This window comes from Rattus norvegicus, chromosome 6 (genome assembly GCF_021556685.1).
Source record: "Rattus norvegicus strain SHRSP/BbbUtx chromosome 6, alternate assembly SHRSP_T2T, whole genome shotgun sequence".
Lineage (NCBI taxonomy): Eukaryota > Metazoa > Chordata > Mammalia > Rodentia > Muridae > Rattus > Rattus norvegicus.
In genome coordinates this window covers 126518002-126533046 of record NC_141539.1, presented here as the reverse complement: position 1 = coordinate 126533046, position 15045 = coordinate 126518002, and the positions used below count along the sequence as shown (strand labels likewise).

The window sequence follows — 15045 nt, the reverse complement described above, 5'->3', positions numbered from 1 at the left end:
AAGTAAACATTATAGAATAGCTTTGTGTATGACATATTCTTGATGAACTTTCTATAAAATACTGTAATTTAATTTTAACTGAAGTTTGGAAAATATGTTCTGAGGCTATGACTATAATATCCAGATGAAACACTTGTTTTGATCAGGATATTGTTTGATATTTGCCTAAGGAATATTAACTGTTTTCTTCTCTATCATATCTTCTCATTTTTATCTCCAGATATCCAGGAGGGCTTTCTTTCTACAGATGTAGAGAAGACTGTGTTGATACCTGGCCATAGCAGCTTCATGATCACCGAAGTTGAGAATATGCAGACTGCTAAAGCCTTGGCAACTATGCCTCAAACAGTAAAATCAACACTGAACTTTCCATTAGGTTCTTGGTTCTTGTACAACTTTGGCTCAATTAGAGGACGGAATTGGACCATAGGTACAAAGCCATGTAATTATTGGATTCAACAAGATAGTCTTGATTTTATGTCCCTTAATCTTGTGAAGTATATTGATGTGGGAAACACACTAAATTTTCAATTTAAGATTATTCCAACTGCAAAAGGTAAGCTTGAAAAAAAAGTGTTTCTTAAGTATAAAACATACTCTTTGATACTCAATTTCGCTTCCCTGATTGCTAGGATTCTATTACTAACAGAGATATGTTCTAATAATGGTTATATTCTAAGCTTTTTATTAAATGTTTTGTAGAAATGTTGAATGTTTTTCATCACCCTAAAATCTAGATAATACTCATTTTTAAAATAAGTCAGGCAAATAGTAGCATATGCCTTTAGTCTAGCATTCAGGAGGCAGATGATGATGAATCTCTGTAAGTTCTAGGCCAGCCTGGTTTACAGAGTGAGTTCCATGACAGCCAGGGCTGTTACATAGTAAAGCCCTGTCTAACAAAACCAAAGGGGAAAAATGCAGAAATGAAGGTAAATTCATAGTAAACACTTTAGTCATATTTTAGCATAATTTTTTGTTGTCATTCTAAAAGAAAGCTTTAATTTCTTTTTTACAATATTATTTATCTTAGGTAATTTTAAAGAATGTGTTTATTTTTATTTTGTATCTATGAGTGTTTTGCCTGCATGTATCTGCACCATGTGTCTGCCCACAGTGCCCATAGTGGTTTTTAAATCCCCTGGAACTCAATGGCACGTGTAAGCCATCATATGAGGGTTGGAAATCAAACAAGTTCCTCTACAAAAATGCCAAGTTCCCTTAACCACTGAGCAATCAATCTCTCCAGCCCCTATTTCAGGTACTAATTCAAGCCAAAAACTTTTACACCAAATATTATATATTTTATATATTTTATATTTCCCCATAACTATTTTAAAATGTGTGAAGCTAGGCCTCAGCAAGTTAGGACAATTTCTACCAAGACGGCCACCTGAGACCATGATCAACAGAGTAGAGAATGGAGGAGAGAATTTAGAACCAAATCCCACAAGTGGTCCTTTTGACCTTCCCAAGAGCACCATCTAATGTGTATGCACACCCACACTCATCTGCAGACACAGTCTCTCTCCTCTCTCTCTCTCTCTCTCTCTCTCTCTCTCTCTCTCTCTCTCTCTCTCTCTCTTTCAAAACGAAACACATGTGAGGAGTGAGGGTTAATGAGATGGCTCAGTAGGTATAAGTACTTGCCATGCAACTCAGATGACCCAAGCTTGGCCTCTGGATCCCACAGTTGAAAGAGAGAATTAACTCCCAAAAGTGACTCTATCACCTGCACATGCCCACCATGGCATCCATACATGCACATTTGAACACACACACACATACACTCAACAAGAATGAATTAGTAAATAATTATAAGAACTTTTAAGAATTTTAAGTATGTGAAACCAAAACGTCCAAGTCTAAAGTTTCTCTGAAGTAATGGGATGTATTAAGCCATTAGAGATACTAGCTAAAAAGGACAGGGTCCTGGGGCAACTACAGGCAGCATGGCAAGGGAGTTATTGAACAGAGGAAGGCATAGAGTGTGTATATTAAAAGTCCTAGATTAGGGGTTGGGGATTTAGCTCAGTGGTAGAGCACTTGCCTAGCAAGTGCAAGGCCCTGGGTTCGGTTCCCAGCTCCGAAAAAAAGAAAAAAAAAAGATAAAAGTCCTAGATTATAGATGAGACCAGTGGGAGAACTCACAGCAGGGCTATGTTGAGCTAGATGAATGATCAACAAGAAGTACTTGTTGTTTGAGGTTGCCAAACCTATTAATTGTCCTATTAAACAGGACAGTAGTGCAGCTGCTAGTGACCAATAAGATTTAAGTAAGGTTTCAATGTATATATACTTACACGCATATGCATGCATGAATTCTCAGTGTCACCAATGGTCAGCAGACAAGTCTTGGTGGATAGGAATCAGGTTTAGTGTGTATCCTGTAGAAGGAAGGGCTACTTCCTTAAAGCTCTGTCATCCCATGCTCAGAGCTTGTGGGGGTTCCTGATGTCAACTTGACAAATAAAAATCACCTGGGGAAAAGGCCTCTGAGCATGCTTCTGAGGGATTTGTGTATGCATTCATATTGTTCTCTGCTTCTTGGCTGTGGATGAAATGCCCATCTGCTTCACCAGAATAGACATTGCCTTGAACTGTGAGCTAAAATAAACTTTTCTTTCTATACATTGCTCTTGTCAGGGTATTTGTCACAGGAGCAATGAGAGAACTAAGACAAGTCAAAAGAGTATCTGTGGGCAGAGAAGTCAGTAGGGTTGCAGGCTGGACATGATAAGGAATTGCCTATGCCTTCTCTAGAACACAATAGTGGATTTTGACATCATACTAGTTTACTAAAGAAGTCTAAATATGCCAAAGTTAAAGAAATGTGTACTGGAGAAAAGCAGAAGAGAGGGATGAAGGCAGTGTGGAACACTGGGAAGAGAAACAGAGAAAGAGGTATGAGTCTGTCTTTAGAGCACTGACATGTTTTAGGTTTCAATAGAGGATGAGTTGGAGCAGGAGAAATAATCAAGCAATTTCTGTCTAGGTGTGCTCTAGTTGCTCTTTCAGTGCTGGGACTACATGTTGGTTCAGAGCTCTCATGTTCCCAAAGCCAGAAGAGACAAACCAGGTCCTATGAGATGATTGCTCCTGTCTGTGTGCACAGTTCTTATTATCCCCTCTTCAGGTTTAGGGCAATGATTGAGAATGGAGTTCTGACCAGCATGTGGAGAGAGTGAGAGAAAACGCATCAGTTCCTCTTTCTTTCCACCTTCATTTTTGAAAAGGCCTGAGATAGGTTAGGTACTGTGGGGTTTCAGGCCTCCTACTCCATAATAGAGATCTCTGGAGACTCTGTGAGAGATTTGTGAAGTCAGGTGCCAACCCAGACAAAGTGACAGGTGCCTCGCTGAGCCTGAAACATCCATTCTATAGCCCTAAATGAAGGCCTCTCTCCCTCTTCCCATTGATTGGATTTTGCAGAAGGTGCAGTCCTTCCCATCTGACTTCCCAAATTCCTCACCCTTTGTGCACCCCTCCTCTCATCAGTCCTGGAAATTATTCCCACATCGTGTCTTGCAAATCTTCAGTCTTGGACATCAGTTACTTTGAACATTGCCCTGGGATATAATTGTGTCAGCATCAGCTTTGGTCGTGTCCCAGAGCCTGACCTCTCTTAATACATGCACTTAGTCACATAGTAAGCTGTCTGGATTGTTTTGATTTTATTAACCTTTGTTTTGTGTTTGTGAGGCTCTATGATTACACACATAGACCACGGTGCATGTGTGGGGAACAGAGAACAACCTTTGAGAGTAAGGTGTCTCCATCTAAACTATGGGTCCCCAGAACGGGACTCAGGTCATCTGTATTGTAAAGAGCAAATGCCTTTATCCTAGACCTTTATTTTTCACAAGCCTTAGCTTTGGAAAAGGGGTCACCAAAAGGCAGACAAGCAGGAGTCAATCTTTGGGATGAGAGACCCAGCATCTGATGTTTCTATGAAGCCCTAAGATATCTGTGTATGGAAAATGGAGCATCATTTTTATTCCCTATAGGATTGATAACTTGTTCATGGACATTCTTTGAACAATTAATATGTGCATGCAAAGTTAAGCAGGTGTCTGGCCCAAAGTAAAGGACAGATCTGAAATGTAGGTGGGAGTGCCAGGCTTTTGTCTTTCTAGTTTCCTGGTGGACCTTAGTGGAAGTTGATGCTTTTTAACAAAAGACGTCTCTAGGTGCCTGTTGTGGAATGTCAAGATAGATATCCAAATTCTCATCCCATTTGAGTCACTCTTCAGACATCTGCAAGTTCAAGTAAATGCTTTTAGCAAAGCTTTTAAGGATCTACAGCTAAGGAGCACGCACACTGTTACTGCCCACACTTTGGTAGAAGTCGATCTACAGAAATCCAAATGTAAAGATATTATATTATAAAACTTCACAGTGTTTAATCTCCATGGGTAACACTTACTATTAAGAGAAAAGGGGCCCAGAATTTCTTTGTCTTTTGTGCTCTGCCTCGGAATTGCCTCTGTGTGGGTACAAGTCTAATAAACAATGCTAGGAGATGCCAGAGTGAAGAAAGGCTTTCTTCTTCCAGCAAGTAAGAATCCAGTCAAAGTAATTTCCTAAGCAATGTCTCTGCAGAAAACGGAAGCAGAAAAAGTCTTTACTGAAAAAAATTATACATACTTCACCTAAGACTGTTGTAAGAAGGGAACATTTTTGAGCAAGTTCAGTTCAAGTTCAAGGTTGTGCATTGTTCATAACTGGGCATGGCAACTAGAAATATCACAGGACAGAACACAAAGTATTACATCAAAGTCTCCCCTAGATAACCTAAAAAGTGTGAGTCAGAGAGGCTGGTATGTTTTTCTGCTTCCTTAAATGTCTTTGAAGGAGGTCATCACAAATATCGCTACAGATCTTTGAAGGAGCACTCATGTGCTCTTGCAGAGAACTGAGTTCAGTTCCCAGAACACACAAAACTTTGCAAGGATACTAGTAGTCATTTAACAGGCATCAGCTTCCTCTGCTCCATAGTTGTAGGTAATTTTACTGGAAACATAACCAGTAGTTCCCAAGAGACCTTGCTATCCATCTGAGAACCTGGGTAAGAAGGGAGGAATGGGAGAGAAAAAATATTCTCTGAGGAAAATGTTTCTGAAGGTAAATTTTTCTAAGGATTATTAAAATTGCCAATCATTATTAACTTGTTTGTATAGTTTTTGTTATGTAATAATGTTAACTGTTGGCACTGATTCCATAGGTATGTCAACATATCCTATCCCTCCAGTCTCTGTGATGATTGGAAACCCATCGTTGTTGGATGTTAAGGCACAAGGTTTCTTTGACCTCTTTTTTAATTATTATCTAAACATTCACGTATCTGGCAAATTTTTTCTAAAAGTAAGAATTTTTTGTCATTATTATTACAAAACAGTTTATTAGATAAGAAAATGTTGGCTTAGAGCTGTGAAATACAAACTTAATCCTTCTACCCAGAATAAGTAAGCACATTTAACATGTGTGGTATTTTATATGGCAGGGTGGATAAAAGTTAGAAATATGTGATCTGGTCAGAAATGGTACATACCTTTCATTCCAACACTCTGGGGGCAGGAGCATACAGATATATCAGAGTCTAAGGCTAGCCTGGTCTACATACTTAGATCCAGGCCACAAGGACTACATAGTAAGAGAATCTTAAAAGAAGAAAAAATACTTTTATGTTTTACATTTTTAAACCTCTTTTCTAAGTTAATGTTTTGTGTTCTCTAAATTGTTAATCATGAGGTCTCTCTATTTCCCCTCTTTTTTCTTTCCCCCATCCTCTACCCCTTATTATTTCATATTTTACCTTAATAGTTTGAACTTCAAACCTCACTCTACATTATTTTTGGTCATTTTACTCTATATGATTATTGATAGTATAGTACTTGGCCTTAATATATTTTATTATATTTATGATTTAGTTTGATGATTCCACTAATATATCAGTTTGTTTCTTCTTTCCTCTGTAATGCTAAGATTGTAATGGTGAGCTTTCACTATCAACTTGATATATTCTACAATCACCTGGGAAATGAGTCTCAATGAACTTCATATAGAGATCCTGCCTAAGAAAAATTCTTTTTATTAGGCTAACAGAGGGGACAATACTCACCCTCGATAGAGCAGGAGCATTTCATGGGCTGGACAATGGACTGAATAAAAAATGTAGGGGCTGGGGATTTAGCTCAGTGGTAGAGCGCTTACCTAGGAAGCGCAAGGCCCTGGGTTCGGTCCCCAGCTCCGAAAAAAAAGAACCAAAAAGAAAATGTATGACCTGAGCACTAAGCTGGGGAGGTTCATTCATTGTTCTCTTCTCTTTTTAAAGAGATTATATTTTTTATGCTTTTGCCTTCATGTATATACATATATGTGTGCCTGATGCTCTAAAAGGCCAAAAGAGGATGTTGGATACCCTGTACCTAGGATTACAGATAGTTGGGTGCTGCCATGTGGGTTCTGGGAACAGAATCAAGGTCCTGTACAAGAGCAATGGGCTCTCTTAACCATGGAGCCACTCTGTAGTCCTTGCTGTCTACTCTTGCCTGTACAGGGCATGTAACTATCTATATTCAGGTTCCTGACACATTGATCTCCCTATGATGATAAGCCAGAACTGTTAGCTGAAAGCCAAGTAACCACTTTCCCTTTTAAGATGCTTGTATCAAGGGGTTTGTTTGTTTGTTTGTTTGTTTGTTTCACCTCAAGAAGAACAAAAACTAAAGCAGAGGGTTAAAGCTCTCTACCAAAAAGAATCCCAGATAAAATCAGACAACATATCCATCCCAGTAGATACACAATCACATCTCAAAAACACAATGTGAAAAGACACAGAATACCTCTAAAAGATCCCAACTCTTGAGTCACCAGATTTAAAGATATCAAAATAGTTAAAGACCCAGGACAGAGATTCCAAAGGAAATGTTTAAAACTGACCAGAAATCTGAAGGAGGACTCAAGTAAGCATATGAATAAAAAAAATGTCAGTTCTGGTGCTCAAAAAGATAGTTGGTATCATGGACAAGAAATTTAATCAAGAAAAGGAGATTTTGCAAATAAAAAACTACTAGAAATACTGGAGATGAAAATTTTAAATGCATCAAATAAAAACATAGTGGAAAGGATTGCCAGTAGTGTTGACCTAGCAGAAGAAAGAACATGTGAGAATGAAGATCATGTCTTGGAAATAATACATTCACACAGCAATTAAAGGCAAAAGTAACCAGTCACACATGCCTTAATTTTCAAGGACTCTGTGACTTGAAAGTTTGATCATGAAACCAAGTTCAAGAATACATAGGATAGGAAAAGAAACTGAGGTGCAATCAAATTGCATAGGAAATTTGTTCAAAGAAATTATAGAAGAAAATTTCTTCCAAATAGAGGATGATATGAACATCCAAATTTTTTATTGGTTATTTTATTTACCTTTCAAATGTTATCCCCTTTCCTGGTTTTCTCTCAGCAAACCTCCTATCCCATTCCCCTCCCCTGCTTCTATGAGGGTGGTCCCCTACCCACCCACTTACCCCCCACCTCATTGCCCTGTTATTCCCCTACACAGATGCATCGAACCTTCACAGAACCAAGGGCCTCCCCTCCCACTAATGCCAGATAAGGTCATCCTCTGACTCATATGTGGCTGGAGCCACTGGTCGCTCCATGTGTAGCTTTGGTTGATGATTTTGTCCCTGGGAACTCTGGTGGTGTCCGGTTTGTTGATATTGTGGTTCTTCCTATGGAGTTGCAACCCCATAAACTCCTTCAGTGCTTTCTCTAATTCTTCCATTGGGATACCTAGGCAGAGTCCACTGGTTGGCTGTGAGTATCCACATATGTATTGGTATGGATCTGACAAAGCCTCTGAGGAGACAGCTATATCAAGCTCCTGTCAGCAAGCACTTCTTGCTATCAACAATGGTGTCTGGGTTTGGTGTCTGCATATGGGATGGATTCTCAGGTGGTGCAGTTTCTGGATGTCCTTTCCTTCAGTCTCTGCTCCATACTTTGTCCCCATATTTCCTTTAGACAGGAGCAATTCTAGGTTAAATTTTTGGAGATGAGTAGGTGGCACCATTTCTCATCCAGGGGCCTTGCCTAATCTCTGGAAATTGTCTCTACAGTTTTTCTCTCCAATTTATTGGGTGTTTCAGCTAATGTCATCCCCGCTGGGTCCTGGGAGCTTCTTGTTTTCCTGGCATCTGTGACTTACCAGTGGCTACCCCAGTTCCCATCCCCCATTGCAACACACCTCTGATCAGTTTCCTGACCCTCGAAATATCACCCTGTCTTCTCCCATACATGAACCTGCTCCCTTTTCCCCTCCCCTTCTCTTTCCCTTCCCCTCCTATCTTTTTCCCAAGTCCCTCCTGCCCTCTACCTCCTGTGACTATTTTGTTCCCCCTTCTTTTTTTATTGAATATTTTTATATTTACATTTCAAATGTTATTCCCTTTCCCGGTTTTCTGGACATAAGCCCCATCCCATCCCCCTCCCTTCTTCTATAAGTGTGTTGCCCTCCCCATTCACCCCTCCTTCCAGCCTCCCCCTGACATTCCCTTACACTGGTGGTCCCACCTTAGCTGGACCAAGGGCTTCTCCTCCTATTGGTGTCCAACAAGGCTATCCTCTGCTACATATGCAGTGGGAGACGTGGGTCAGTCCATGTCTTTGGGTAGTTATTTAGTCCCTGGAAGCTCTGGTTGGTTGGTATTGTTGTTTTTATGGGGTTGCAAGCCCCTTCAGCTCTTTCAATCCTTTCTCTAATTCCTACAACAGGAGTCCCCATTCTCAGTTCAGTGGTTTGCTGCTATCATTTGCCTCTGTATTTGACATGCTCTGGCTGTGTCTCTCAAGAGACATCTATATCTGGTTCCTGTCAACATGCCCTTCTTAGCTTCATCAATCTTATCTAGTCTTGGTAGCTGTATACATATATATATATGGGGCACATGTGGGACAGGCTTTGTTCTCCCTTCTAAGAAAGATTGGCACATCTCAACAAAACCAGGAGCTGGTTCTTTGAGAAAATTAACAAGATAGATAAACCCTTAGCCAGACTAACCAGAGGGCACAGAGACAGAATTCAAATTTACAAAATCAGAAATGAAAAGGGAGACATAACAACACAATCTGAGGAAATTTAAAAAGTCATCATATCTTACTACAAAAGCCTATACTCAACAAAACTGGATAATCTGGATGAAATGGACAATTTTCTAGATAGATACCAGGTACCAAAGTTAAATCAGGATCAAATAAACCATCTAAACAGTCCCATAACCTCTAAAGAATAGGTGCAGTTATTAAAAGTTCCCCAACCAGAAAGAGCCCAGGACCCAATGATTTTAGTGCAGAATTCTATCAGACTTTCAAAGAAGACCTAATACCACTACTTCCCAAACTATTCCACTAAATAGAAACAGAAGGAACTCTACACAATTCCTTCTATGAACCAAAGTTATGTTTATACCTAAACCACATAAAGACCCAACAAAGAAAGAAACTTCAGACCAATTTCCCTCACAAACATCCAAATTCAATAGAGATAGGACTTAAGTATCTAAGTCACGACATATATGACATACTAATATGAGAAAACTAGCAATATCTAATACTTCAAGACAAACACTATGTATGCTCACTTGGGGAAGTGTTTGTTAGGCATGTATGAAGCCCAGGGTTATAACCCAGTACCATATACACCAGGCATGTTAATGCACACTTATAGTCCCATCACTTGAAAGGTCAAGGAAAAGAGAAAAAACAATTCATGCAAGTTGTCCTCTGAGCTGCACACAACTCTCTCTCTCTCTCTCTCTCTCTCTCTCTCTCTCTCTCTCTCTCTCTCTCTCTCACACACACACACACACACACACACACACTCCACACACACACACAAAAAAAACACACCACACGAGTGTAAGAAAAAACTAACAAACACAAAATGAGACAACTTGTGACATGAATTTTGTATACCTGACTTGATGTTTTATATCTCTCTAACTTGTCATTTAGTTGTTTTCTTGTTCTAGCATGTTATATGCTTAATAAAGTCATGCATTTATAACCAAAAATACAACTACCATAGATCATTCTCTGGATCTTTAAAAACAGTATAGTTTGGATGTTTCTGGGGTACTAAATTTCATTTTTGGATCTTTACAGGGTTCCACTACACTAGCACTGATTTTTTGGGAGGGATCAGTTTCATGCTTGGTTATATCACTGCTCCCAACCATAAAGAGCAGCTGCAGTTACCTCAGGACTATGCAGCACCGTCCTGGCAGGAACATACCACCTGAAGACTGGATTAGTGGAGTTCACAAGGACAGCCATGGTTTCAATATGATCAAAACTCTGCCGGTAAGAAATCTAGCTATAGCACCTTTTTTTTTTCCTTTTCTTTTTTTTTCGGAGCTGGGGACCGAACCCAGGGCCTTGCGCTTGCTAGGCAAGTGCTCTACCGCTGAGCTAAATCCCCAACCCTAGCTATAGCACATTAAAAAGAACAAGCGATGTATGTGTTATGGGTGCTACTATGGCCATTCTATGTTAGGATTTCTGGTCTGAGAGACTCTAGCGTTCCATCACATTTCAAACTCTGGATCACCTGGAGAAGATGATGGTAATGATTCATTTCTATTCTGTTTTCTTGTTTTTTATATTTTTTTCTTTTCTTTGATTTGGATATTCTCTTTATTTACATTTCAACTATTATCCCCTTTCCCACTTTTCCCTGGGGAAAACCCCTATCCCATCCCCCTTCTCTCTGCTTCTATGAGGGTGTTCCCCACACACCCACTCCCTCCCATCTCCCCACCATGGCACTCCCCTACACTAGGGCATCGCTCCTTCATAGGACCAAAGACTCTCCTCTCATTGGTGGCCAACAAGGCTGTCCTCTGCTACATATGCACCTGGAGCCATGGGTCGCTCCATATGTACTCTTTGGTTGATGGTTTCCTCCCTGAGAGCTCTGGGGTGTTTGATTTGTTGATATTGTTGTTTTTCCTATGAGGTTGCAAAACCCATCAGCTCCTTCAGTCTTTTTAACTCCTTTGTTGGGATCCCCAGGCAAAATCTGATGATTGGCTACAAGCATCCACCTCTGTATTTGTCAAGTTCTGGCAGAGCCTCTCAGGAGACAACTATATCAGGCTCCTGTCAGGCTCCTTCTTGGCACGATAGTGTCTGGGTTTGGTGACTGTATATGGGGTAAATCCCTAGGTGGGGCGCACTCTGGGTGGGGGTGGCCTTTCCTTGAGTTTCTGCCCCACATTTTGTCTCCGTATTTCCTCCTGTGAGTAGTTTGTTACCCTTCTAAAAATGACTGAAGTATCCACATTTTGTTATTCCTATCTCTTGAACTTCATGTGGTCTATGGATTGTATCTTGGGTATTCTGAGCTTTTGATACTATCCACTTATCAGTGAGTGCATGTCATGTGTGTCTTTTGTGATTGAGTTACCTCACTGAGGATAATTTTTTCCAGTTGCATCCATTTGTCTAAGAATTTCATGAAGTCATTGTTTTTAATAACTGAGTAGTATTCCATTGTGTAGATGTACCACATTTTCTGTATTCATTCCTCTGTTGAAGGACATCTGGATTCTTTCCAGCTTCTGGCTATTATAAATAAGACTTCTGAACATAGTGGAGTATGTGTCCTTGTTATCTATTGGAGCATCTTTTGGGTATAAGTCCAGGAATGGCATAGCTTGGTCCTCAGGTACTTCTATGTCCAATTTTCTGAGGAACCTACAGACTGATATCCAGAGTGGTTGTATCAGCTTGCAAACCCACCAACAATGGAGGAGTATTCCTCTTTCTCCACATCCTCACCAACATCTATTGTCACCTGAGTTTCTGATTTTAGCCACTCTGACTAGTGTGAGGTGGAATCTCAGGGTTGTTTTGATTTGCATTTCTCTGATGACTAAGGATATTGAGCATTTCTTTAGGTACTTCTCAGCCATTCAGTATTCCTCAGCTGAGAATTCTTTGTTTACCTCTGTACCCCATTTTAATAGAATTATTTGATTCTCTGGAGTATAACTGCTTGAGTTCTTTCTATATATTGGATATTAGCCCTCTATCAGATGTAAGATTGGTAAAGAGCTCTTCCCAATCTGTTGGTTGCCATCTTGTCCTATTGACAGTTTCCTTTGCCTCCAGAAGCTTTGCAATTTTATGAGGTTCTATTTGTTGTTTCTTGATCTTAGAGCATAAGCCATTGGTGTTCTGTTCAGAAAATTTTCTCCAGTGCCCATGTATTTGACACTCTTCCTCACTTTTTCTTTTATTAGTTTGCATGTATCTGGTTTTAGGTGGAAGTCCTTGATACACTTGGACTTGAGTTTTGTACAGGGCAATAAGAGTGGATCGATTTGCATTCTTCTACATGCTGACCTCCAGTTGAACCAGCACCATTTGTTGAAAATGCTCTTTTTTCCATTGGATGGTTTTAGTTCTTTTCTCAAAGATCAAGTGACCATAGGTGTGTGGGTTCATTTCTGGAGCTTCAATTCTATTCCATTGATCTACGTGCCTGGCTCTGTACCAATACCATGCAGTTTTTATCACGATTGCTCTGTAACACACTTTAAGGTCAGAGATGGTCATTCCCCCAGAATTTTTCTTATTGTTGAGAATTGTTTTCGCTATCCTTGGTTTTTTGTTATTCCAAATGCATTGGAGAATTGCTCTATCTAACTCTATGAAGACTTAGGTTGGAATTTTCATTGGGATTACTTCAAGTTTGTAGATTGCTTTTGGCAATTACTATATTAATTCTGTCAATCCATGAGCATGGGAGGTCTCTCCATCTTCTGAGATCTTCGATTTCTTTCTTCAGAGGCTTGAAGTTCTTGTCATACAGATCTTTCACTTGCTTGGTTAGAGTCACACCAAAGTATTTTTTACCATTTGTGACAATCGTGAAGCATATCTTTTCCCTACTTTGAGTTAATTTTATATTGCCACTGTGCTGAAGTTGTTTATCAAGTTTAGTAGTTCTCTGATGGAATTTTTGGGGTCACTTAAGTATACTATCATATCATCTGCACATAGTGATATTTTGACTTCTTCCTCTCCAATTTGTATCCCTTTGACCTCCTTTTGTTGTCCAATCGCTCGGGCCAGGATTTCGAGTATTATATTGAATAGGTTTGGAGAGAGTAGGCAGCTTTATCTAGTCCCTGATTTTAGTGGCATTGCTTCAGGTTTCACTCCATTTAGTTTGATGATGGCTACTGGTTTGCTATATATTGCTTTTGCTATGTTTAGTTATGGGCCTTAAATTCCAAATCTTTCCAAGACTTTTACCCTCAATGAGTGTAGAGTTTTGTCAAATGTTTTCTCAGCACCTAATGAGATAATCTTGTGGGGTTTTTTCTTTGAGTTTTTTGATATAGTGGATTACACCGATGGGTTTTTGTATATTGAAACATCCATGCATCCCCAGGATGAAGCCTACTTGATCATGGTGAATGATTATGTTGATGTGCTCTTGGATTCTGTTTGCAAGAAATTTATTGAGTATTTTTGCATTGATATTCATAAGGGAAGTTGGTCTGAAGTTCTCTTTCTTTGTTGGGTCTTTGTGTGGTTTAGATATAAGCATAACTGTGGCTTTATAGAAGGAATTCAGTCATGCTCTGTTTGTTTCTATTTTGTCAAATAGTTTGGACAGTATTGGTACTAGATCTTCTTTGAAGATCTGATAGAGTTCTCCACTAAACCTTCTGGTCCTGGACTTTTTTTTTTTTTTGGTTGGGAAAATTTTAATAACTGCTCCTATTCCTTTAGGGGTTATGGGACTGTTTAGATGGTTTATCTGATCCTGATTTAACTTTGGTACCTTGTATCTGACTAGAAAATGTCCATTTCATCCAGATATTCCAGTTTTGTTGAGTATAGGCTTTTGTGTTAGGATCTAATGACTTTTTAATTTCCTCAGTTTCTGTTATGTCTCCCTTTTCATTTCTGATTTTGTTAATTCGGATATGTCTCTGTGCCCTCTGGTTAGTCTAGCTAGGGGTTTATCTATCTCGCTAATTTTCTCAACGAACCAGCTCCTGGTCTTGTTGATTCTTTGTATAGTCCTTTTTGTTTCTGCTTTGTTGATTTCAGCCCTGAGTTTGATTATTTCCTGCCATCTACTACTCTTGGGAGTATTTGCTTCTTTTTGTTCTAGAGCTTTCAGGTGAGGTGTGTTGTCAAGCTGCTAGTGTGTGTTCTCTCCAGTTTTTTTGGAGGCACTCAGAGCCATGAGTGCCTCCTCTTAGCTCTGCTTTCATTGTGTCCCCTAAGTTTTGGTATGCTGTGCCTTCATTTTCATTATTTTTTTTTCAAAGATGAGGACCGAACCCAGGGCCTTGGGCTTGCTAGGCAAGCGCTCTACCACTAAGCTAAATCCCCAACCCCTTCATTAAATTTTTAAAAGTCTTTAATTTCTGTCTTTTTTCTTCTTAAAAGTGATCATTGAGTAGAGCATTGTTCAGCTTCCATGTGTATGTGGGCTTTCTGTTGTTTTTAGGTGATTCATTTCTAAACTTGAAAACTTTCTGAAATAATTGTTTTTCTCACTAACTTTTCTCATCACAAGTAAAAATTATTAATAGGATGATGGTCTGATCATGGGTGTCTGTAATACATGCAGCTATTTTGGCTTACAATGACTAGTCTCATGCGAATGTATCTGACTGTTACTATTTCTCTTTGAGTTTAGGTCTTTTGTTTTCTTTGTTTTTCCTCAGGAAAAGTCTCAAAATGTTAAAGTTTCAATTTTCCTGTGAACAATCCCATTTCAGTATAATAATTTTGCTTTTGTTTTCAGAGTATCTGTGAGTCTTTTAATTTTGTGTTTGTGTATATGGGGTGGCCAGTACAGACATGTGGAAGTGTGTGTGCAGGTGTGTGTTTGCAGGTGTGCTTACCAATGCAGGTTTATGTATAGCCAGTAGTTAACAACACAATGTTTTCCTCAACTCTTTCTCTGCCTTATTACTGAGGGAAGGTGTCACATTGAGCCTAGAT

General features: G+C 39.4%; 1 protein-coding gene across 1 annotated transcript in view; it reads left to right on the top strand.

Moving 5' to 3' along the window:
• Positions 1 to 15045, top strand: part of Catsperb (catsper channel auxiliary subunit beta) — a 288739-nt gene that overhangs the window by 249085 nt on the left and 24609 nt on the right. Inside the window, 3 exon segments of the mRNA NM_001433284.1 lie at positions 221 to 556; positions 5225 to 5364; positions 10174 to 10371. Coding sequence (NP_001420213.1) covers positions 221 to 556; positions 5225 to 5364; positions 10174 to 10371 — 674 coding nt within the window.